At 38.7% G+C, this 26,324-nt stretch overlaps 1 protein-coding gene across 2 annotated transcripts in view; it reads right to left on the bottom strand.

The window, feature by feature from the left end:
• Positions 1-26,324, bottom strand: part of kif6 (kinesin family member 6) — a 121,107-nt gene that overhangs the window by 54,400 nt on the left and 40,383 nt on the right. For both annotated transcript variants that reach the window (XM_061968500.1, XM_061968501.1), the window contains 4 exons: positions 15,287-15,390; positions 13,015-13,120; positions 7,941-8,097; positions 4,784-4,981 (listed from right to left, as the gene is read on the bottom strand). In XM_061968500.1, the coding sequence (XP_061824484.1) occupies positions 4,784-4,981; positions 7,941-8,097; positions 13,015-13,120; positions 15,287-15,390 (565 nt within the window). The remainder of the gene's footprint in view (positions 1-4,783; positions 4,982-7,940; positions 8,098-13,014; positions 13,121-15,286; positions 15,391-26,324) is intronic.

The following is a 26,324-nucleotide window of genomic DNA, read 5'->3' as shown; positions in this document are numbered from 1 at the left end:
CGCTTCTAAACAAGCTGCAATAGTGTTCACTCCATGTTAGCACCTGGGTGTGTTTGTCATGCACAGAGTGAACCCTTTTGTCAGTCATCTACTCTGTTTGTCTTTGTGGGTGGAGGCATGGCCGGTAGCATACAGACACAGTCAAGTTCAGCTTCGTAGTAACCTGAAGTAGTAGAAATGATGCGGCTCACCACCAAAATCTCATCACTTCTTCCTTATCCCAGTTCTGACATTTCCTTTAAAAAATTGCATAATCCACCAATAATCTTTTGAGTAATGAGGCCAACTAACAAACGAACAAACTAACTTAAAACAAAGAAATACAGGTATGTCACCTCTTGTGGAGGTAATAATGTATTCTAGGTTACCGATTTTGAAAGAAAACGGTGTCCCTAATTGTGGTACTGTATGTGTACACTTGATCAACGCATATCCCAATTCTGTTTTTGCAAGCCCACAAATTTAAGGATTTTTTGTAAAAATGCTTTTGTTTCTCGATTTTTCTTTTCTTTTCTAATTTCTTTTTTGCCACAAATACATAATTTATTTAAAAGCAGGAAATATCCCATTCACCATAAAATATGTGATAATAAAGCATTGACAGCATACTTACAATTACTTATAACATGATGTCAATCCAAGACGGCGGCGCCGTCGTGTGTGTTGCTGTACAAGCAATAGCTTCTACGCCTAATATTATTCCAAATCTGGCCTCAATGGTTGCAGTGAGGTGAACACAAGTTAATCTTTGATCAGAAATCGTACTGGAATGACAAAAGCAAGCAGTGTAGATTATGTGGACGCGGCTTTGAAAAACGGCTTCCCCAACAGCCGGCCAGATGACCCAACGGCCTGGGGTGTAGCGGAGCCGTGTACCGCCGCTTTAAATGGAGATGAAACCCCACAACAGATGGAAGCAGTTGTACCGCTAGCTGTCCAGCCATGACTCCAATCCCATTTGTTTTATCGTTTATCTTTCAGTATAATTAATTAGTGGCGAGTCTGGGACTGGTAAGTACTTATTACAAATGTGCAATCGGAGAACATCAAAGTCAAGTCAGCAGGAATATTTGGATTGGGGGGAGCAAGCTATGTGTTAAAAATAGATATTTATTGGGTGTCTCAATTACTGTTTTTCGCTATTTGCTGGTGACAGTCATCTACTGCTGACCATATGTATCCATTTCATCATACTTAAAGTTTAGTCTGAATGTTTTTCCTGAGTAATACGGTATAGCTAACTGAGCCCCTTTGATTAGATGATGCAGTTCATTCATTCAGTTCAATGCATACATCAGATGTGTAATTTGCAATTGATGACAAAGCTTGAATAAACTGACTCCATATGCACTGGACTCTGTGTGACAACTAAGGGTCATAAAGAGGATGTGGTAAAAAGTTCAATAGAAACTTCCTCACTTTTGGGAAGACTTTATATTTAGGATGTATGGCCAACCCCTGACTGATGTCAAGGCTATTACCCATCGTGGTCTAAAACAAAATTAAAGCAAATGAAGCGATAGAGGCACTCCTTAGTAGATGGTAGTTAGTAATTAGTTATAAGTGTTGACTTTCGAGTCAATGTCAAGGTTTGTTGTTTGGTCTATTACCATTTGCTATTTTTTTTTCCCAACAAAGGGATTCATCAACAAAATAAAAGCTAGAAATATGAGAACCTTATTTGAAACCAGGCACTGCACATTTTTGAGATGCATTTGCCAAAACTAACTTTGTGAAAAATTTGTTCACAGGGTCACTATTATGGTTGGAACACAAAAGACTATTCTCAATGCATAGTGTTTTGGAGAATGACAGGAGTGACCTGAGTACACTAATTTGATTATGGAGCAGCTGGATCATTTACATGGACTTTAATGTCCATCAGGTGCGTCTCATGTGGAGTAGGTATATTTATGTAGGTGGACCAACACAGCAGCATATATTTCTTCTGATGAAGACCAGAACAGGATCATTGCAGTAAAAGCAGTATTATATGTGCTGTACACAAAATTAATAGAATAGATTCGTATTAAATGATTGACTTTTCTCAAGTATTTGGCACAGCCAGAATGCACAAAACCAAATTCCAACAGCTTTATCAAACAGCCATGACCACGGTCTGAGATTTAGTGGTTGGAGAGCACTGCCTTAGGTCATCAAATGGAAGTTGTTGCAGTGGAGGATATTATGAAGCATTAAATAAGACAAACGATGAGTGAAGCCAGGTGAAACCAACTAAGATGTTTGTCCTGTATTAGATCTACCATTCTAAAAGACAAAAATGCAACATGAGCGCTCCACAACATCCTTTACAATGTTCTTATTGTCCATTTGCAGAATGATTGATTTGCCGAACTTTATCTGTCTGGACCAGATTGAAATGTGTGTTTATTTTCCTAAAAGGCTCCTCTTTCAGACACACTGTTAGCAATTACCCTTCAGCTGGCCTTTTTACCACATTGGGCAGAGATACACAAAAATAAGATGGGGGAATTGCGGTTAAGGCAGACAGCAGCGTAGCCTTAGTGTGATGAGTTGCTGGTTCATAAGAATCTACTGCCCGGTGGCTACGACTGAGCTAGTTATGATTCGGGCTCAGGTTTATCATCATCCACTTATGACAAAATCATGCAGGAAAAGCCAAATAAATGCTGCCGCCGACAAGGAAGCGTGTCTCAATGCTTAAATGGCTTAACTCTCAGTAACCTCTGCATTCCTGTTGCATTCAAGGTAAGGTTAAGATTACACTGACTGGCCCACAAGAAGTCAGGAGTTGCTTGTTCTGCTATTTTCATCACCGTCAATATGTCATATGTTGCATGTTTTCCATTCAGATTATAATGTAAAGAGGGGATGTAATGATGCTCTAATTTCAGGACACAAAGACACATGGAAGGAATCTGTCACAATGAGGAAAACAGACTTTTGCCTAACTAAATCATATTATATATATATATATATATATATATATATATATATATATATATATTATATAATATTGATTCATATATATATATATATATATATATATATATATATACACATATTTTATATATATATATATATATATATTCATATATACATATATATATATATATTCACTAAGAGTAACGTTGTGAATATCTTAAGTAAGTAACATTGTAAATATCTTCCAGCATTTTTATTGTCTGTTTTAAAAAATGCCACTTATTGTAGTACTTGTGTTCAGTGTTTGGCAGTTCAGAGTGGAAATGTGGAGGTCTTGTCCAAGTCATTTGTGAATGTTTAGACTGGAATATTTGGTCGTGTTTTCTGCTTCACTTTCCAGAAAGTATCATAGAGCTTAAATTAACCAGCAATAAATAATAATGGGTCTAATATACTGTATATTGCTGTAATAGCTGATATGACTGCTTGGGTAGACCTGCAAGAGAAAACTCAGATGTTCATGTACTGTAACCTTATTGAGGGGCTGCCCACATTCCAAGGGAGGTAAATCACCTGGCTGTGCTCACAGTATCTAATCCATCACAAATGATCTGTGTCCTCCAGCAAAGAAAAACTGACCGTCAGCTTTACAAGACACAACATCTGCTAAACATTTGCTTAATCCATAAACTACTTTGTTAGTCGGATCCATTTGTCTCATTCCCACAATTTAACTGCAGTGAGCAGTCACAAAGCAGTGCTGGGAACCTGAAGTGATGATGTTTTCATTAAGTTTAATTGTTTTTGCATGGAAGAAGAAATATGTTTAAAAATGTTTACTCCACATTAAAACGTTCTACCTGGCACTGCTCGGGTTCAAACACAGAACTTTTTGTTGGCTGTTGTAATGATGTTGAAAAGCTCTGTCCTAACGTTTTATAAACTTTTTCTAGACAACACTTTTCTCCTTCCAAGATAAAATTTGTACACCAGGAAGGATATCACAGGAGACATGATCCTTTCAAGAGATTTATTACAGTGTGACCATTTCTATTTAGGTTTTGAGCAGCTAAATAATGGGGCAGACAAAGAAATGTGGCATAAAGTATATGCTATAAGAAAGCAGCAGTGTGCTTGTATATATATCTTGGACGCAAAATGCATCCATAAAAATATATTGTTCTGTCTATGTTCAGAGAAACTCATTTTGTGCATACTATTCTTGAACTTTGGCAAAAAAATGTGAACTCTCTAGCAGAGGTAAAAAGTAACGCTGGCAAACGGTAAACATTTTGAATTAGATTAATCACGGGGGTTGCTGTGCATTAATTTCGATGAATTAGGATTATATTTTATACATTTTTACTCTGTATCATTAGTTACACATTGCATGAGCACAAAGACTCGAGAGAGAGAGAAAAGACTCGAGAGAGAGAGAGAGAGAGAGAGAGAGAGAGAGAGAGAGAGAGAGAGAGAGAGAGAGAGAGAGAGAGAGAGAGAGAGAGAGAGAGAGAGAGAGCAAGAGAGAGAGAGAGAGAGCAAGCGAGAGAGTAACACTACTTGGACAAACTGCCCGAAATGCGTTGCCAGAGATGTTTCAGGGTTGTTTTTTTGTCATACTGCCCTGCAGATTAGTTATTAACATTCAGAATTGTATTCAGATTAATAATGATGATGGATTATTTTGAATCAACACATTCATTTGAAAAGCTCTATTAAAAAGAAGTTGCACACTCAAAGTTGCACTATCAGAAAGGTATTACAGGAAATGTATTTGACGGGTAACCCAACAAATGCAAAGGACACATCTTCAAAAGTGCAGACGCTATTTTCTATCGTATCTTAGAACACACATTTAGAGTAAAACGTTGAGTACCTTTTTTACTGAACAGAATAGCTCGTCCTCCAGAACCATTCAAGGTCGGTTGGTGGTTTCCCTCCTTGAACAGTAGCATTGCTAACGAACTGGAATCACTTGCGGTGGCAGGCTTCCTTCTGTGGGTGCTACCTGTGAGCTGAGTTGCAGCATCCTCTGCCTTTTGTTTCTCCTTCTTTAAAATCTTAACCAGGATACCTGTAGGTACTGAGTTATGGACCAAACTTATCTTCTGTTTGAGCGGACCAAAACAAATAACGCTAGAGATGACAAAACATGCCGCAAAGGAATGCCAACGCTTGAAAGCTAGACTGATGAATAAGTGCACTTAAAGACAGAATTTTCATAGTTAGCCAAAAATGACAACAAAAGAAAAGGGCAGTATGCACATTAATTTCCTCACGGCAGCACAGTAGTGGGCTTTTAATAATGGCAGATTGTTGACATGTGCTCCCTGTCAGACATTACAGACTTGGGCAGATGTCATGGTTTGGGATAAATCAGTGGAGAGAAGAGGAGCCAGCAAGACTGTGGAGGCCTTGCCAAGATTCCACAAAATCTTCTTTAATGATGAGATTGCATGCGTTTGTCTACTCAAGTTGATATGCTTGTGGGGAATGAGCGCACTTGCATGGATATGACAAAAATCATTGGCTGGCTACCACAGAAGGATGAAACACAAGATCTGCCACTGTGATACTGTTCAGTTTAGCTGCTATGATTGTTCACTTTTCCATATGCTGTGCCTCCATGCATTAGGACTATAATTGCTTCCTTTCACTTCAGATACAGGTTTGACTGTTTTGTGCACGCAGGTCGTTTGCAGGTCTTTAAAATATCGATGAAAATGCCAGTGTGTATATTTTTTGAATAACAGATTGACAACAGGTACACTTGGTACACTTGACAAGAGAGTACTGACATGAGTAATGGAATATATTTTTTTACTACCATAACTGTGCTGACAGATTGTACATACTAAAATATTATTGTTTAGAGCAGGGCTATTCAACTACAAAATGAAGAGGGCCGCAGTTTCAAGAGCTCAAAGGCTCAGGGGCCGTACATTGAAATGTGAATGCTTCCGCAGGTTTTATTTCTTTGAGACTGTGTTTACTTAAAAGCAAAGTAAACACATCTTTTCACACTGCACTGTCAATAAAATAAAAACTGTTGAGGAATAACATTCCTTCTTTTTAATGATTTTCTTTTATTGAATTTATTTCCTCACACTTCTTCCTTCATTTAGGTTTGTAAGACTGTAAAAAATACAGACATAAGACAAAGACATTAAAAAAATATAACGTCTATTGTGTATTTTACATAAAAAAATGTCCATTGTGTATTTTACATAAATAAAATAGAAGGTTTAGTGTTAATATATTGACACAATAAACTACAACTGTTTACACATATAGAAATTACACAACATTCACGCACCAAACATGTGAATGTTTGGTGCGTGAATCAGGTGGATCATTACTCCCAGACATAGAAAAACACGACCACGAATACAAAAGACATCATGAAGTCAGCAATTTCAATACAAAACAGACTAAATATCTTTACGCACAAAATCTATCTACTTACAAATGTTTTGTAATGAAGTCTACACGCGGGGATTTCTAACATTGTTGCTGTTTGTCTGGATCAATGTGTCCGTCGCTTAAAAAGTCAGCCAAAAAACAATGACTCGAGCACTTGCTCGGGGTAGAACATTTAACTTTGTTGTCCAGTCGTTGTTAAAAGTCACATTTTAGCAATTTAAATGGATTTTTTTGAGACATTGAGACACATGCTCGCTGTTGCTCCGTGCGGTGTGGTGGGAGTACTGCATACATGATCAACCCTAGTTTCATCAAGCCTATTTGGGTGATGTTTGGCGGGCCAAATACAAAACTTTGGCGGGCCAGATGTGGCCCACGGGCCGCCAGTTGAATAGGTCTGGTTTAGAGAGTAAGACTATTAAGCTTGTTTTGAGCCTCCCATTATTTAATGTTATACATACATACACTATACATACAGTATACTATGAATAGAAGTATATTAATAAAAGATTGCAATCTCATTTAATATTAACGAAGCTCTCTTTTTGCTCGCCCACTTCAACTGCAAATTCTGCCCGTTTGATGATGTAAGTACATCCCATAATAACACATATTTGTCTATTCATTATGCATGGTCTTGACATGGCATTAGCATATGTCTAATTATGAACAGGCATTACCAAAAAACCTGGAGTGGTCAGGAGATAATAAAAAACGGTGGAAATGGCATTATTTTAGAGGATAAATGAAGGATCTGGAAAGGATCATTTATATTCCTGTCAGCCAAAAAATTGGGAACAGCATAAGCGAACTGTATCTCCAATTAACATCTCAAATGACAGAGACACTGCCAAGTTTTAAAGCCAACACAATTTTGCTGAACCTATTGTGGCCAGTTATTAACGTTAAAAAAATCTACTTTAGCTGGGGGTTCATTGTTTCATATAGGTTTCTACTTAAATCTGATATCCACCAGGTTTTTCCATCATGGAGATCAGTGACATCTGATATCTTCATTTATGCTGAACACCACCATAGGCTTCAAGTATAGGGTGAAAATATTTCTTGGTGCGGCTTCACATTGGATGAGTGGGCTGCCTCAGAAACCCTTCACTCCAAATACTGTGGTCACACTCATCTCATGGTGTTCATTCAATCTCTCCTCCCCATCTGTCTTGTCACTTTCTATTAAGCTATCCAATAAAGCAGACATCACTGGATATATAGAATCAGCTTTTAGAATGTCATGAGCTAGAAAGGAAAAACACAAATCTCAAGGACCACAAGTTGCTCCAATCTCAACGGACCACATCATAAGTACCAAATCTACTTGTCCTTGTCATTAAAATACATTTGCACCGATAGATGAACATACTTGTGCAATTGCACCCCTTAAGGCACATGGATTTGAACCAGCCCTATCTAATAATGAAAGGGCTTCAACAACACTTCTAAAGTTATTGTCGTCATCACTGTCACTAGAATCATTGTCCTTAAATGGATCGAACATTGACAGATACCATTAAGTATTTTAAAACAAAGGAACACTTTGACATAATGTGACTCTCTAATTAGCAAAACTAAGTAGACTGCAAAATTCCAAAGGATACTGATCTCTTTGTCGCGTTGCATCAACATCTCTTTTAGTTTGGCAATTTCATTTGCACTGTGGAGCTCACAAATGTCGTTTTCCTCTGGTTTGACTGCTGGAGACTCCTGTATATCACAGTTACTGACATTTCCAGTTAGTTTGCCCAGAATCATTTTCTGTAAAAAAAAATATAAATGGAGGATTACAGGAAAGGTGTGGTGCAGTAGATGATAAAGTTTGAACAGAGGATCAGAACATTTGACAGCTATAAACAAGTAGAAGGAAGCATAGGCAGGGTTTGACATTTCAAAGTCTGCGCAGGGCTGTCAAAAGGAAAAGCCTCACTTAGACATATCATAGCTCAATCATCAGAGGTGTTGAGCAAAACATGGAAGAGAAGAAATGCAATTTCATACGTTAACAATCAACGGCTAATAAACAAAGGACATATATTGTGAGCTAAGCCCTTGTGACAGACACCAGTGACCTCGTAAATTATATTCTATACTATAGACAACCATCTTGAAACAGGTCTTCCCAGAAGAGTATTTTTAAATATAGATTTTTTATTAGATCTAATTTGATTGTGTGTCTGTTATGCGTACAGTAGACTTAATTTGTCGATTGTTTGTCTTCACACACAGTTATAACACATGCAGGCACCCACAGCATGGATTCAGGTCAACATAACACCGTAGATCAAATTAGATGACAGAAAAATGAAAAAAGCAAGTATATATAAGTCTGAGTGGGAGAAAAAGAGCATTGTGTATTTGTTAGGTAGTCAAACCATGCTACCGTTTTTTTTAGCAGATGCAATCTTTTAAATAAAGTTCAATTATGCTTCCCTGAAAGGTGAACAAATAAGCATCGGGTCTCAGGAATACATCTATCAAGTTGTATGGAATTGCAGAGCCAGGCATCAGACGTCCATTTAAAAGACATCAGTTCTCAGGAAAAACATTATTGATAGCTAAGGTTACTGACGGACAATGTGCTAGTCATATAAAAAAAAGTTAAAGTACCAATGATAGTCTCACACACACTAGGTGTGGCAAAATTATTCTCTGCATTTGACCCAACACAATTGATCACCCCCTGGGAGGTGAGGGGAGCAGTGAGCAGTAACGGTGGGCGCGCCCATGAATTTAATAGTCAAATTTGAAATGATGTGTGGTACATGTCATTTTACCTGGTTAAATAAAGGCTGAATAAAAAACATTAAAAAAAAAATATGTTAAGTTTATGAAACTGCACTTCGGTCACATGTAATAACTACCATTTATCTACAAATATGTGTAAGTGGTGTCAGAAGTGTAAGAAACATCCATCCATCCATTTTCTACCACTTGTCCCTTTTGGAGTCACAAAGGGCTGGGGCCTATCCCAGCTGCACTCGGGCGTAAGGCAGGGTACACCCTGGACAAGTCGCCACCTCATCGCAGGGCCAACACAGATAGACAGACAACCATTCACACTCACATTGTTGCCAATCAGCCTATCTACAGGTGCATATTTTTGGAGGTGGGAGGAAGCTGGGATAACATGCAAACTCCACACAGAAAGACCTTGAGCCTGGGAATCGAACACAGGACCTTCTCGCTGTACGGCACAAGCACTAAACCCTGTCTACCGTGCTGTCATGTAAGAAACAGCATGTATAAAACACCCACATAGTAAAGTTAAAGTTAAAGTACCAATGATTGTCACACACACTAGGTGTGGTGAAATGTGTCCTCTGCATTTGACCCATCCCCTTGATCACCCCCTGGGAGGTGAGGGGAGCAGTGGGCAGCAGCGGTGCCGCGCCCTGGAATCATTTTTGGTGATTTAACCAGCAGCAAAACATTGCTTAATCTAAAATCCATGGCAATTAAGATTAGTAGTAAAGTCCTCTTTAATAAGCTATATTGTACGAACAGATGCTGTGTAAATGATATAGATGAAATAAATCTCCTAAAAGTGGTACCAACAACAGCCAAATTCAATTAAATTGCCGGCGGCTTATGAAGGCAGAAGACTCATCAGCATCAGGTGTGTTGATTGCAGAGTGACTGCAGCCGTGTGAAGGTGCGGCTGCAGCAGGAGAGGAACGCCCGTGGGCATGTCCCAAGGTGCGCGCCGTGGAACGCACAGCAGAGTGAGAGGCGGCAGGTGTTTGAACTGTAACAAGAAACCCATTATCGAAGTTACATTCAAACCAGTGTGGGTGGCACTGGGAGAAGGTGGGTGAAGTATCTTGCCCAAGGACACAATGGCAGTGACTAGGATGGCAGAAGCGGGGATCAAACATGGAACCCTCAAGCTGCTGGCACGGCCGCTCTACCAACAGAGCCACACCACCCCTATTATTTAATGGGCGAATGTAGATTGCTTGAAGTAATATAATTAAAAGTTTAGGACCATGCTACTAATGCCAAAATGGCTGTCGGACATGACATAGGCCGATCCTCAGGGATCTGGGGGGGGTGGGGGGGGTTTTCCCTTGCCTTGAACTTGACCTTAACTTTAGCCCTCTCTCGGTTAGTGTATTAAAGGGTGGGCAGACTTTAGAGAAAGTTATATACAAGGCTACTTTTGAATCATGGTACTGTTTAAAAGTCGTACCCAGATTGCAGAGTAGTACAAAGATGGCCGTATGTGAAGAAAATTTCAATTTCTTTCTGAGAATTTTTTTTGTACGCTGGTATGTCTGCTGCATGAATGTACATTTTTGTCTTTATTACAAAAGCTTTTATTTGACACTGAATTTTTTGGCATTTGAATTTTTTTACATCAAATTATTATTATTGCAAAAATCAGTTTATAAAAATTAACTGTAAAACAATCAGTGTATAAAAATCCAGTATAAAAAATTCAGTGCAATAAAAATCAGTGCTGAAAAATTCTGTGTCGAAAAATGTGCTGCTTCAAAAAATAACACTCACTTCCTGTAAAATAAGGCTAAAGCAATTGATCCTGTCTTAGAACCAGCCAATGAGGTGTCAAGTTTGAAGTCACGTGACACGGGTCTTGTAAAACAGCAAAACAAAAGCAGTTAACTGGGTTACCTTGGCATCATACAACATAACTTTAGAAATAATTCCAATGGTTAAAATCTGCACTTTTGACTGACATGAGTTATCGTATGCATATTCGAAATAAACTGAAACTGAACTGAACTGAACTGAACTGAACTAAGTTTCATGAAATTCAGTTAAACTGACTGTTATACACAATGTGACCATAAAATGGTGCTTGATAATGATGCTTGATGTAATATCACTGTTCTTCAGAACTGTGTTGTAGAATCAACAATGGCCAATGAAGGAAGTGGTCTGCAGTAGAGGCGCATCATTCATATATTTTTTAATATTCAGTGTTTTATTGTTCATAGTTAGTATTGTAAATCCCACAGTATGTATTTTCATGTACATTCTATTCAGTAAAAAACTAAACAGACCATCTCAAAAACTGAATTAACTTACATTTTTTTTTACTGAATTATATGTCAGACTTCTTAAAGTACATAAAAATATAGAATGTGGGGTTTACAATATTGACTATGAACAATAAAACACTGAATATTGAGAATATATGAACGTTCCTCCTCTACCTCTCAGATCACCTCCTTGTTTGACATATTTTATAATCAAGCAAGAACAAAAAAAGATGCAACAAACATTGCGAAAAATAAAGGCAAAAGGATAAAAAAGACATCTACGTATTCTAGGTAATATCACTGTTCTGCGGAACTTTCTACAACAAAGTTCTGCAGAACAGTGATATTACATCCTGCATCATTATCCAGCACCATCTGCTGGTCACATTGTGTATCACAGTCGGTTTAACTGCATATCATGAAACGTACTCACTTGTATGTCACATAAAAAAGTGCAGATTTTAACCATTTAAATCATTTCTATAGTTTGGAAACATTGAAATGTTAATCATGTTGTATATTGCCAAAGTAGTTCAGTTAACTGCTTTTTTTATGCTGTTTTGAAAGACCCGTGTCACGTGACTTCAAACTTGATACCTCATTGGCTGGTTCTGAGACAGGATCGATTGCTTTAGCTTTATTTTACCAGAAGTGAGTCTTGCATTTTGAAGCAGCTAAATTTTCGACACCTAATTTATATGCACTGAATTTTTTTAGATTGAATTAGTGCGACTTGTCCAGGGTGTACCCCGCCTTCCGCCCGATTGTAGCTGAGATAGGCTCCAGCGCCCCCCGTGACCCCAAAAGGGAATAAGCGGTAGAAAATGGATGGATGGATGGATGAATTGGTTTACACTGAATTTTTATACACTGAATTTTTTTACAAAGATTTTTTATACACTGAATTTTTTTACACAATTTTAAAACACTGATTTAAAAAAAAATGGAATTGTCAGCATAATTTGATTTGATTTGAAATTCAGTTCACAACACTAAAACGCAAAAAAATGTTACATAAATTCAGTTTCAAAAATAGCTTTCATAATAAAGACAGAAATTAACCTCCATACTGCTGCCGTTCTGTCTGTAGCTGTTATGCCAAAGGTAGCTTTGTCTGACAGTGTTTTGTCTAAAGCCATTATTTTTCTCACACTGCAATTCTATAAACATGACAGATGTACTGTATACCCAATGCTTTTTTATTGTCTACTTGACACATGACTGTGCCAACAGGGGATATCCTTCAGTCTGAACAATGTTTCTATTCACAATTACGGCGGCACAGTGACTGCACAATCCTTCTGTCAGTCTAACGCTCAATCAATTTTCATTCATGGACAAAACCCATGTAATTAGGAATGTTGTCTGTAAAAACTACGGTAAGAGGGCAATCATGGTAGAGTCACATGAGCTAGTTCTTTAATTGTCCAGGAAATGAACAGCCATTCATTGAGCAAATAGCACAAGACAAGTTCATTGTCAAATATCTTTTTTAGGTCCACAGAGAACATGTGGACAAATTCCCATGCATTCTCTACTGTGATGAGAGAGAAGGCTGGTTCAGTGTTTAACCACAACCATGAAAACAATAATAATCCTCCACAATAGCAACGATAGCCGGATAGAGAAACAGAACAGGTGGCGACTTTTACAAACATTGTAAATATATTACCTTCAACAGGCTGAAACAGTATTGGATTTTTCTCATATCTGGTCCCAAAGACAGTGATACGTCTGGACCAGCATCATGTAGAAAGGCTGTGACCAACTCCTCCAACCTAATAACAAAGACAAGAATTACAATCAGTTACAGTCAGTAATGACTCAACATATACTAAAACAGATGATCAATATTTGAGGAGCGCTCTCTTGTGTTTAAAGTGTGGGTCTGTTCAAAGAAAATTATTAACTTCAACTAATGCTCCAGCGCCACTGAGCCAGTCAGTTGATAAACAATGTCTGGATGATAGTCCAAACATTGATTCTCCAAGTTTTGGATGCAGGCAATAGAAAGACTAGAACAGGGATGCCCAAACTTTTTGCCTTTCGTGGCCAAAGGGTCACGGGCCTAAAACAGTTTTTCAAGTGTGAAACACGCATTGCCTAAATGTACATAATACATTTCCTTTAATAAGTGCAGATAACAATGGTATATGACAAGTAGTTAGCCTTGCAGACATGCAATCAATGATTTGTGTTCACATTTCATTGACTAAATATGTGCTAGAAATTCAACTTCAACTTTTGTTCAGAATCAGCTACTTTCACGACAGCTGACGCGGCGACTTTGTTCCTATTCATTGAACAAAACAGTGTTGAATCAGAGTGTCTGTTGCCTTCAGTGGGGGAGCATAGAGTGGGTTGTTCCACTGCAGCGAAACTAAAGAGTCATTGGATAAATGCTCGGGTTTTTCCGCCCACAGATGTCAATTATCTCTGGAAATGAATGAGAAGAGAAGTGGGCTTGGCCTTGGTTGGCCTGGACGTCACATGATTGGATGACTTGTCTGAGGCTGAATCCCTTTTTGATTGACAGCATAATAAGCGAATCAGCGATCTTGAAATGGACAATATGAACAATCTTACAATCCTGTAAGTGACATTTTCTTAAAAAAAATCTAGCATCTTTAAATCTTTTAACTGTTATTGGAGACTGTACGTGTTTAGAGAGTAGTTGAAAATCAGCTTCCCCTTCTTGAGAGACCAGCAGCCACCGCCGGCCTCTAATAACAAAGATACTAAAATTGCTGCCATTTGTTTTTAATAAAGAAAAAGGCACTGAAAGAATTAGAAAAGTCTCGAGAAACTTGAAAACTTTTCAACAAAGTACATTGTACATTAAACAGCAACAATCGAAAAATACAGCAAAACGATGATGTTCATGCAAATTAATAATGATACAGATTTGTTTTTAAATGTATGTATAACTTTTTTTTTTTTAATGTGAATAATCGGCCCCCACCGCCACATATATATTGGCAAGCTGAGGGCAACCCTGAACTATAATTATGTGATACTTGTTTATATTGACAAATGCGGTGTTTTAGACTGCAATATTGTTCAATTAAGAACACTTGTGTGCTTACTTGTTGTGTAGGTGCTAGCTCCTAGAAGCCTATAGCCTGCATCTCTGCTTTGTCCTTTCTGGAAGACATTTTGTTGTTAACTGGCTGTCCAGCTATGTAAACGCTCTGCAGGACTGCTCATATCGGATTTTATATTGTAGATTTTACATGCAAGTCGTGATAATCCCATACTTGTTTTTGCTGATATTTGACCAATAGCAGCTATCAATATCGGATCGGGACACCCCTAGTTAGCTTAAAAGAGGTCAATATGAATATGTATTAGATTTGGGAAGCCACTCTTTGGCGGGCCAAGCCAAACGACTCGATGGGCCAAGGTTTTCCCATATGCAACACTTTGGGTACCCCAGAACTAGAAGGCAACCAGCCATCTGGATCTAAAGTAGACAAAAAATGTGCAGTCTTTTTTTCTCTCCCAAACATGTTGGGTACATTCCAGGTTTACATGATGGACGACACAAAAAAACATGACAGTCTCATTTTGGTACCCTGCAACATTGGTGGTTTTTAGATCAATCAATGTTTGGATCTGTCATGCCATTGGAAGAAAAACAAGAAACTACAAATAGATGGGATGCATTTCGTGTGTGAAAAGACTTGTTTTAAAAACTCTGGACAGCTGATGGATGGCAGTTCAAAGGTGTTATGTAACAGCATTATGTAGTCTTCTGGAAAGACCAAAATCTATAGCTCTGAGTATACATTAAGGGAATTCAGAGAGCAGTTTGCTAATCAGAATTAAGGGTAATCACGCTAACAAGGGAAACAAAGTCAGCTTTGAATGACTAGGTTCAATTGTCATATGAGTAATATTAAGAAATCAGTGCAGACCAGTAACAAGACAGATACAATACATACTTCTGGATCTCCTCTACAGCTAGCTTGTCATTTCTCTCTTCTCCCGTCAGCATGGACAGCTCCTCTTTCAAAGATTGAACCTCCTGCTTCAGGCGAGCTATTAACTGTAATATGCAGAAACAAGTAGTGAGAGATTAACATAATGTATACACAGAATATAAAACTGACTGTTTGTATACATTACCATATACAACACAAAGTAAGGGCCCTGCAATGTACCCACAAATCCAGGTCATGTGACCGCTGCCCAGTGATGAGACAATCTTGTGGTTTATTACGTTGATGTATTTTGAGGAACATTTAAGTGATTCCAGACAACTGGATGCAGCAGCAAGTAAATGCAGGATGCCAAACACAAACCCTCTGCTTCTTGCTGTTGGCACACATTAGGAGCCTGCATATTTACTGTCTGATCATTTTGGACCAAAGAAGCTGTTATATATATATACACCGGTATATATTGTATTGTATATAAATAATGGAGGATCTCTTCCTTAAGAAGTAAGTCTAAATAATTATTTTTGGTAGAAATTATTAGGTATCGAGAATCAAAACATCTGGGATTGATGAGTACACACTTAAGAGGAATGACTTATATTTGACACTGCTGAATCATATTGCACCATTGTAAAACCTTGCTCAACAATTGGACGTCAATGCAAGTTAATTACAATAAGAGTTGCTGCCTTGTAGATGCCATCCATCCATGCCTTTTCTACCGCTTGTCCCTCTCGGGGTCGCGGGGGTGCTGGAGCCTATCCCAGCTGCATTCGGGCGGAAGGCGGGGTACACCCTGCTGAAGCTGGTTGTAAACAGTTTTTTAATACTCTAGATATGAAAATACATTTTGAATGAAATACTACTATTTCACAGAAATTAATTCACCAAACTGAGGCCTGGAACCGATTAACACAGACAAATGTCTATTTACTGTACGTTTACTCCTAAATATCTTTAACAACATACTTCTTGTATTGAGTACAGTCGATAATAAAACAGTATACTTTTTAATGTAAAGAAACAATTGGTGGAGGCACAACCCATTTAGGGAGGAAACATTACAAAACAAAACACAGAATAGCACAGTAGTTTTTATCGATTGTGCCCCCTACCCTCAGTTTGTCTCGCAATGGCAATATTTAAACTAGCTCTATAACTGGAACAAAATGCATTTTGTACAGCAATGTAGAAAAACAGAGTAGTTCAGATTCATTTTTCTAATGATGTCTTCCATTTATGTTGACACTTGCTGCTCAAGAGCTCAATTATAAAAACCCTGGGGAACAAACAGCTTGACAAAAAGCCAACAGTAACAGGAAGTTAGACAGAGGAGATTTCCACAAGGATACCGTAAAGGATTATGTGAGAACTAGTTTAGATACAAACATTAAATTTAAAAACGAATCCCTACTTTGTGATAAAGTTAATTGGCTGAAATCAATTCTTTAAATAATCTAAAGTTAATTACAACCAACCTCTTTGGACAAACTCAAGACTTGCTCAAGACAAGGAAGCCTGCACTGTGGTTTTGGGCATGTGCCATTAGGCTGAATGAACAGTCATCCCTATTCCATCTATACAGTATATCTTTAACAGTAAATACCGTAGCTAACCATGACAGTCCAGGGCTGCACCCTTTAACTCTTTTTGGAACGTGTGGTCTGATGTTACACTCCCAGCTGCATGCTCAAAGGCTGACCACTACTGGTAGGTCAGCACAATCAGCGGTAGTCTATTTCAGCAAGCAGAGCCCACATTGGTACCACAGATTCATGGCAGGATTTCAAATACTTTGAAAAATAACTTTACTAAGAACGTGTGACTGATGATGTCAGCAGAGTCTATAGCAACATTTCTGAGACAAATGAAGAACATTTGTTATGTTTAGTTCTAGTTTGAATCCCAGGATGCAGAGAAGATGTGTTGTTGTACTCAAACAAATGTCTTTATATAATAATTGTGCAAACGTACACAAACAAACGTGTCAAGTTGTATGCCCAATACACCAACAAGGAGGAACCGAGGGGAAGAAGGAAGAACAAAAGTGCACTGGCAAATACCAAAAGGCTTGGACTCGTGAAGTACAAAAACAAGGAAAAAGTAAGTAAGTAAGTAACATTTATTTATATGGCACCCTTCACCGACAAAACGCAAAAATGTGCTTCACAACACAGGTAAAATATCAGAAAGTCACATAGTATAAAAGGTGAATATAAATAAACACAATATTAAAAATAATAAAAATACAATATTAAATAGTATAAAAACTCAATATAAGAGACAACATAAAAATCATAGCAGCCCAAAATTAACTAATTTAAAGGGAAACTGCATTTTTTTTTGAATTTTGCATATCTTTCACAATCAATATGAAAGACATGACGACGGATGGAGATTTTTTTGATGCATTCTAAATATTAAACGCAAATAAAAGTCAGCTTACAGCGGAGCCAATGGGAGCTCCACTATTCCACCCATAAAATCCGATAAACAATCATTCAAAAAGCGCCAACAATACTCAATTTACATTTAGTGACTTGAATATTAACTAAGTATTAGTGATATTGTTATTATAAGCCCTAACGCAGACAAACTATTATTTATAGCGGCAACGTAATCAATTCCGTGTGTGCCTGTTTACTTCATTGAGTGGTCTGCCGTTTCCTTGCTTCCTGCTTACCTGTAAGTTTATTGTAGATCATAAATCATGCCTCTCACCTGAAAAGAAAATGGCTCAGGATATAATCCGACAAGTTGGGACACTTTCACAGCCATTTAGGACCTGGAACTGGCGAGAACAACATGAAAAGCGCTTGTTCCACTCCGCCCCCGTACCCCGTTTCTTCGCGAGGATTATGATACATTTTTCACCTAAATGGGAATATATGAACATCCCAGCAGTTGGTGTCCTACTGACAGCAGACCATGTACAGTAAGTGATGTTTTATGATGTGTGTTGGCTCTCATGAAGTCTGCAGTGAGCAGCAAATCAAATCAAAATCAACTTTATTTATAAAGCACATTTAAAATTTACCACCGGGGTAGCCAAAGTGCTGTACAATGGACAGGTTAAAAGATAAAACGAGTACCGAGCAAACACAACACAACACAAACAGAACACGATAAAAAATAAATAAATAAAAATAGAATAAATAAAAACATAAAAACATAAAAACAGGTTCACAGCAGGTGTATTATGGGGCGCCATTGCAGGATGGATATCACTCAGTGTTAAAAGCCATGGAATAAAAGTATGTTTTTAAGAGAGATTTAAAAACAGGAAGAGAGGAGGCTTGTCTAACACTCAGAGGTAGGTCGTTCCAGAGCTTGGGAGCAGCAACGGCGAAAGCTCTGTCACCTCTAAGCTTCAGCCTTGTGTCAGGGACCGTCAACAGCAGCTGATCGGCTGATCTTAAGGATCGGGTGGGGCAGTAAGGCTGAGGGAGGTCGGAGAGATAGGTTGGCGCGAGGTTGTTTAGACATTTAAAAACAAATAAAAGGAGTTTAAAATTGATTCGATAACGCACAGGGAGCCAGTGAAGGGACGCTAAAATAGGGGTGATGTGCTCAGGGCATTACAGTAGTCAAGACGAGTCGAGATAAAGGCGTGGATTAATTTCTCAAGATCATGTCCTGATAGAAGCGGTTTCACTTTCGCTATTTGGCGTAATTGATAAAAGCTTTTTTGTACGACGCTGCTGATTTGTTTTTCGAATTTAAAATCTGAGTCGAACTTTACCCCCAGGTTTGTGACACAGTCGCTGAGATACAGGGTCAGAGTGCCGAGGTCAACGTTGGGGGAGGGAGAGCGACTTGGACCGAACAACATAACTTCTGTTTTATCTTCATTTAGGCTCAGGAAGTTAGCTGAAAGTCAGACTTTGATGTCGTGCAGGCAGTCAATAAGACGTTGAACCGTGTTATTTTGTGCCATGGGAAAATAAATCTGGCAATCATCGGCGTAAAAATGAAATGCAATACTGTACTTCCTAAAAATAGAACCAAGGGGGAGAAGGTAAAGTGCAAATAAAATTGGGGCAAGGATTGAGCCCTGGGGGACCCCATGTGGTAAAGGAGCTGTGGAAGACATAAAACTGTCTACTTTTACACAAAAACTCCTGTCGGTTAGGTACGACCGGAACCAGTTGAGAGCGGCGCCCTTAATGCCCACACAGTTCTCAAGACGAGTGATTAAGGTGGCGTGGCCGACGGTGTCGAACGCAGCAGACAGATCTAAAAGCACCAGGACAACATATTTACCAGAATCAGTTGACAGGAGGATATCGTTAAAAACTTTTAGAAGCGCTGACTCTGTGCTGTGGAGGGCTTTAAAACCGGACTGGAACAGCTCAGTGATACCATTATCCTCTAAGAAGGGCAACAACTGACTGTAGACAACCTTCTCTAATATTTTGGAAATGTATGGAAGATTAGAGATAGGTCTGAAGTTAGAGAGGAGAGAGGGGTCGAGGCTTGGTTTTTTAAGTAGAGGTCGTACCACTGCATGTTTAAACTCTACTGGAACTATTCCAGAAGAGAGGCTGCTATTGATAATGTTAAGGACACTTGATCCAATAGTAGCAAGTACCTCCTTAAACAGGCGAGGTGGGAGGGCATCTGCAGGAGAACCAGAGGGCTTCATATGACTAACTGTGTCACTTAAAAAAGAAAAGGACACCGGCTCAAATCAGTAATGAAGAAAAAAACGAAAACATTGTGATGCGTTTTTGAAATTAATGCGCTGCGTATGCTTGAAATGATCAAAAGACGTAAATATTAAATGTTATTATAAATGTGCCTGTTACAACATTACATGTATAATTAAATCATGTGTATAAAACACTAATGGAGGTGTTTGGATGTTTTGTAGGGGCTCTGTAGGCAGAATTGAACCGCTCCAATAAGCTCCATTGTAAGCAGACTTTTGATCGCATTCATTTAATATTTACAATGCATTAAAATAAATTGATAGGCAAAATTCCCCAAAAAGTGCAGTTCCCTTTTGAGGCCAAAACACATAAATGAGTCTTAAGTTTGCTTTTGAAGGTGTCAACATAGTCAACTAAGCGCAATGAGATTGGAAGATCGTTCCAAAGCATGGGAGATACAGCCTGGGAGGACCGGTCACCTTTAGTCCAAAAACGAGTGCATGGGACCTTCAGCAGATTCTGAGCCACAGACCTAGGAGCTCGAGTAGAGGTGTAAGGCTGGATGAGATCACTGATGTATGAAGGAGCCTGACAAAGCAAAGCTCTGAAGGCTAGAACCAGAATTTTAAACGTGATCCTAGGACACTGGCAGCCAATAAGTTATTTTAGAATAGGGGATATGCGGGTCTGTCCTCCTATTGGTACGAGTAAGAATTCTTGCTGAAGAGTTTTGCACTAATTGCAGTCAAGAGAGCTCCTTCTTGTTCAGACATGAAACTAAACTCTTACTGTAGTCCAAACGTGAAGACACAAAAGCATAAATGATAAGCTCCAAATCATTCCGTGACACAATTTTCCAAGGTTTAGACATTTTCCATAATTGAAAGAAGCAGTTCATTGTCAGCTGCTTACAGTGCTGCACTAATGACAGGTCTTTGTCAAAGATAACTCCCAAGTTTCTAAGGCTTGGCTGAGCAGACTGGCTTAAGCCACCCAAATTCAGTACTGTTTAATGTCTGGAATTGAGTAATCAGGTGCAATAACCATTGTCAGGGTAGGGATGATGTTTGAAACCGGTTCTCCCGATTGTTCGATAAGAAAAGAACCGATTCCATGGATTCGAATCCCTTTTTGAGAACCGGTTCCCGTTATCGAAGCTACTATACCGTATTTTCGCGACAATAGGGCGCTCCGTATTAAAAGGCGCCGTGTCAGTTATGGGTGCTATTTCTGTATTTAAAGCATAAATAAGGCGCAGCGTATTTTTGGGCGCAGGCATGGTTAAACATACGCTAGTTTAAAACATACGCTATCTTAAAACATACGCTAGCTTTAAACATACGCTAGTTTAAAACATACGCTAGCTTAAAACATATGCTAGCATGCTGTTTTAAAAAGGCAGCAGGAGCTAAGCTGAGTTCGGTTGTACTTTATTGAAGTATTTAACAATGTATTCACATTATTTTTTGATCAATCCTCATCCACAAGTCCATCAAAGTCCTTTTCTTCTGTGTCCGAAATGAACAGCTGGGCAAGTTCTCCATCAAACACGGCAGATTCCCTCTCCTCATTTTCTAAGTCAGTCTCGTTGTCTATTAGCATAGCAAGCTAGCACAACAGTAAAAGCCGACTTCTCTTGCCCCGCTGTGCGTATCGATTCGCTACCGTGCTGGTCCCTTTTTCTCCACAGTGTGATTCACCGGGATGTCGAAAGTGAGCGGCACCTCGTCCATGTTGGTGATGTGTTTGTTTATTTACAACGCACATAGCAGCACTATATGCTCACTGGGGGCGTGCCTTTAGTGTCCTCTCTCACCTGAAACCTTCACTCTATAACGGCCGCATGCTGTCCTCAGTCACGTCCGCTTTCCTCCATATAAACAGCGTGCCGGCACAGTCATATAACATATATGGCTTTTGGAACTCAGTGCACACACAACAACCTATCTGGATTCGATAAGAGATTCGATAAGGAATCGGTTCGATAAGAGGATTCAATAATGGGCTCGAACTCGATAATTTCTTAACGAACATCATCCCTATGTCAGGAACACAGTTGCGGCGAAGGAAAGGGGACAGTTGCAGAGATATTTTCAAACGCTTTTTTGGCGATGTACATCCATCTTCTTCTTCACAGTGTTCCTGATACCCGACCATTTTTTTTAGCCCGTGTACTGTTTTCTGTAGCACAAGAAAGAAGCACCTCATGGGCAGTGCTTGCTGTTCTCAGTCACATGGCTACATTCAAAATGAATTTGCATATTTATAGGGGAGCTTGGCCTGGGCGTGCCAAGCCACACAGACATTGGTGGTCCATTCCAAGTAGATTGCGTATGTAACAAAGAAATGTTCTTGGATTTGTGCGTGCAAACACTTTCATACATCTGAATTTTTACTGGCGTATGCCATTTTCTGGATTTGATCCTATGTCTATATTTAGAAGGAAAGTAACGCAACTCTCTGAACATGAGGCCCCAGATCTGCTGACTTAGATCTTATTTGGTTAGCTTTAACACTAAACGTACGCCTAGATAAATATGAGAACCATGTAGAACTGACCCTGACAGTTGATCCCTCGGCCTTCTCAAAGGCTGAGGACAGATCCAAGGGAACCAAAACAGTGAATTTACCGGAATTAGCAAACATTATAATGTCACAATGTTTAAATATAACTTAGATAACTTAGATATTGGGTTTCACTATGTAAAGTGCTTTGAGTCACTAGAGAAAAGCGCTATATAAATATAATTCACTTCACTTCACTTCCCTTGAGTGTTGTTTACTGAAGCGGGACTGAAATGACTCATGGATATTATTTTGATCCAGAAAAAATGTCAGCTGTCCACAGACCACCTTCTCAAGAAACTTAGACAGGAAGGGAAGCTTAGAAATAGGCCTACATTTTTTAGATCCGTCGGGTCTAATCCTGCTCTTTTTAGTAATGGCTCCACTTATGGCATGTTTGAAAACATTGGGAAACACACCAGTGGACAAAGGGAGGTTAATCATTTTGGTAACACATGGGCCAATTTACTCAAACACTTTTCGGATGAGCCTACTACAGGGAAGGACGTCAGATGAACAGGAGGAAGACTTCATCTTGGTCGCCAGTGCCAAATGCTCAGCAAACGGCATAGTCTTAAATGAGGACCACATGCTCGAGACTGGCTCAAAGACAGCATGGGTATAACACGGAAGGGGCAGTATTTCTTTCCTTAATCATCTTGAATTTGTTAGTGATACATCTAAGAAAGGCATTGCTGATACAGCAGGACATACAAGAGAACTTATGGTGTGAAACAACATTTTGGGATTTTTCTTATTCAATGCTACTAGCTGACATATATAGTCAGACCTGGCATTTTTAACCATCACATTATATGACAATCCCTGAGATAGAGCCTTTGCACCTCAAGGTTAGTGGATTTTCCCAGGCGTTCAGTTTTTCGACAAAGTCCTTTAAATCTTAGGATATCTTAATTACTCCAAGGGCACACTTTTTTCTGTATAGACAAGTTGGATTTAATCGGAGGCACCTGATCCAGAATTGTTACACAGTGATTGTTAAAACAGTGAATGAGTTTGTCCACATTGAGACAGTTCATAACTAAAAGAGGATCAAACAATTTAGAAATTCTATCTGCAGTATTTGCAGTGATAACACGCCTCTGAAACCTAACTCCTTAAGGCTTGGGCTCAGGACTAAAGTGCAGATCACACAAACAAGAATATGATCACTCATATGGACAGAAAAAAACAGACGAATCCACGAGGCAAGAATTTAGACAGAAGCTAGTTGTCGAATTATGCAAACACTTAGCACCGGGTTCAAAAAGAGGTCAAACTCCTAGTCAACTGGTAGGGAGATAAGGGATAAGCTCCACCATAGCAAACCAACATCTTCACATTAAGTAGGGTGCTGATTGGAGAAGGGAAGCGGGTGTGACTTGTGGTGCCGGTCATCACCAGTGACTAGGCGACATATATCAAGATCAAAAGCAGCAGACAACAAGCAACAAGTGACAAGTGACAACATTCCTATTATGTGGAAATGACAAACATGTTACAAACTGAAAAAAATTCCACAAAATCAGTCAACAGCATTTTTTACAAACAAACTATTCTTTGCAGAAAACCACCCGCAGTAAGCACTCCTTTATAACCACAGGCTGGAGTTTAAATTCACATCTATTACGTAGTTTGCCACACACAAACATGCTGAAATTATGGGGCCCAGTTTTATGAAGGAAACAAGGGCATGTTTCCCACTACATCTAAACACAGGCTTTTGTTTACCCACAACAAAATTATAACATATGGATGTAGATAGAACTCAAGGGTCACTTCACTGCAACACGGCATTAAAATTTAAAAAAAGAAAAAGGCTAATTATCCCAAGGTGCTTAAGGGGTGTCACTGACGTCAAACATCCAAATATGAGCAGTATTCTCAAGTACAATATTGTGTGCAGTTAAGGGAAAGTGAGTCAGTCACTCTGAAAAATTGCATTTTTGAACACTAAGCTAGAATATATCAATTGAGATAAACTCAATTTACTATAATATACTGTACTAATGTTTTTTTGCATCTTTGGGCAAAATATTTTATCGCTGAGGACCTGGTTGCTTCTAGGAAGAAACAAGACTAAATTGATGTAGGGTTGGGACAACCCTTTTGCGCTCTTGAGAAAACCATTCCTAAGCAGACATCAAAGCGTCATTCCACACATTATTCACTTCACCATGAGAACTGAATCAAGCAGGTTGTTCTGATTGATTTCCTATTAATGACTTTCCTTTCCTTCAAACAAACTTCTCAACTCAATTCTGTTAAGATATGCAGATAGCAGTTCTCAATTGTCTTCTTCAATCTCACACTAAATAGTTTTCTATATCTAAGAAAAAAACCAAATCATTTTGAATGACACCTGACACAAAATGGGCCATGTGATGGACCACTTTTTGGAATCCTAAATGTTTGAAAAAAGTAAATATCATATCTGACACATGAAAAGAATGACAACAAGTCCAAATATTCAACAATGACAGGTTAACCTCCCAACAAGTTTACTTACTTCTAAAGTGTAACTGCTTTAAAGAAACAGTACACTGTTACCCGCAAATGTTTTTCAGCTTGTTGGCTACTGAATGGGACTTTCAGGCGGTGTGTGGTCTTATGTACCAAAACAATGACTGCAAGACTGCTTTACACTTTTAAATTAATTACCAAAGACACCAAGGGTGTTTGTCCATAACTCTGTAGATGAAAAACAATCCAGGTCACATGAAACAAACATTGATAGCGACAGGATTTTAGGCTTGCCTGGACCTAAAACCGTACTATACGTAGATGGACGTTGCCAGACACACAATGTTTTTTGTCACATTTACTAAGGTGGCTGCAGAATCTTTTAAGAATAACATTTCATGATTTGAAATGTGCCTGTCAATTATTACCAGCAGTATCACAGTGACAGAGACCTTTGGTAAAATTACAGTATATCCATCCATCTATTGTCTGTACTAATTGTCCCCATTTTGGGTGAGCTGAATAAAGCCTGTCCTAGTTGAACATGTCTCCTCATGCTCATCTGAATGATAAGGCATGCATTTCAATTTAACAGGGAATAGCACTAACATTATCGGCACTATTTGGACCTGTTGTTTTTATGTCAGATGGCTGCTGCTGCCTGGGATGAGATCGGCGCGGTTCAAAAAGCGACATTCATTGCATGCTGTATGTTCAAATGTTTCAGCATATTGCTCATATGTTCTCCTCTTGATGAAATAGCAACCTTTGAATTATTAAAAGTAGCGCTTTTGCTGTCTTTTTTAGTAAAATGTCGGCAAACTTCGGTGCGCTTTTTCCGCCCGGGAATACGGCATGTTCCCCACCCAGAAGAACCGTTAAGAGAACCGCTAGACGAAATGGCAAGCGATTCCAAGGAATTGATACACATGATATATATGTGTACATACATACATATATTTATACACATGTATATACATATATATATATATATATATATATATATATATATATATATACAGTACAGGCCAAACGTTTGGACACACCTTCTCATTCAATGGGTTTTCCTTATTTTCATGACTATTTACATTTGAGATTGTCACTGAAGGCATCAAAACTATGAATGAACACAAGAGGTAGCTTCAAGAGGTAGTCACCTGAAATGGTTTTCACTTCATAGGTGTACTTGAAGCTCATCGAGAGAATGCCAAAAGTGTGCAAAACAGTAATCAGAGCAACGTTTGGCTATTTAGAAGAATGTTTTCAGTTATTTCACCTTTTTTAAATACATAACTCCAAATGTGTTCATTCATAGTTGTGTAAATAGTCATGAAAATAAAGAAAACGCATTGAATGAGGAG

This window comes from Nerophis lumbriciformis, linkage group LG08 (assembly GCF_033978685.3).
Source record: "Nerophis lumbriciformis linkage group LG08, RoL_Nlum_v2.1, whole genome shotgun sequence".
In the NCBI taxonomy this organism is placed as follows: Eukaryota; Metazoa; Chordata; class Actinopteri; order Syngnathiformes; family Syngnathidae; genus Nerophis; species Nerophis lumbriciformis.
The sequence above is the reverse complement of the archived record's forward strand: the minus strand, read 5'-3'. Positions and strand labels throughout refer to the sequence as shown.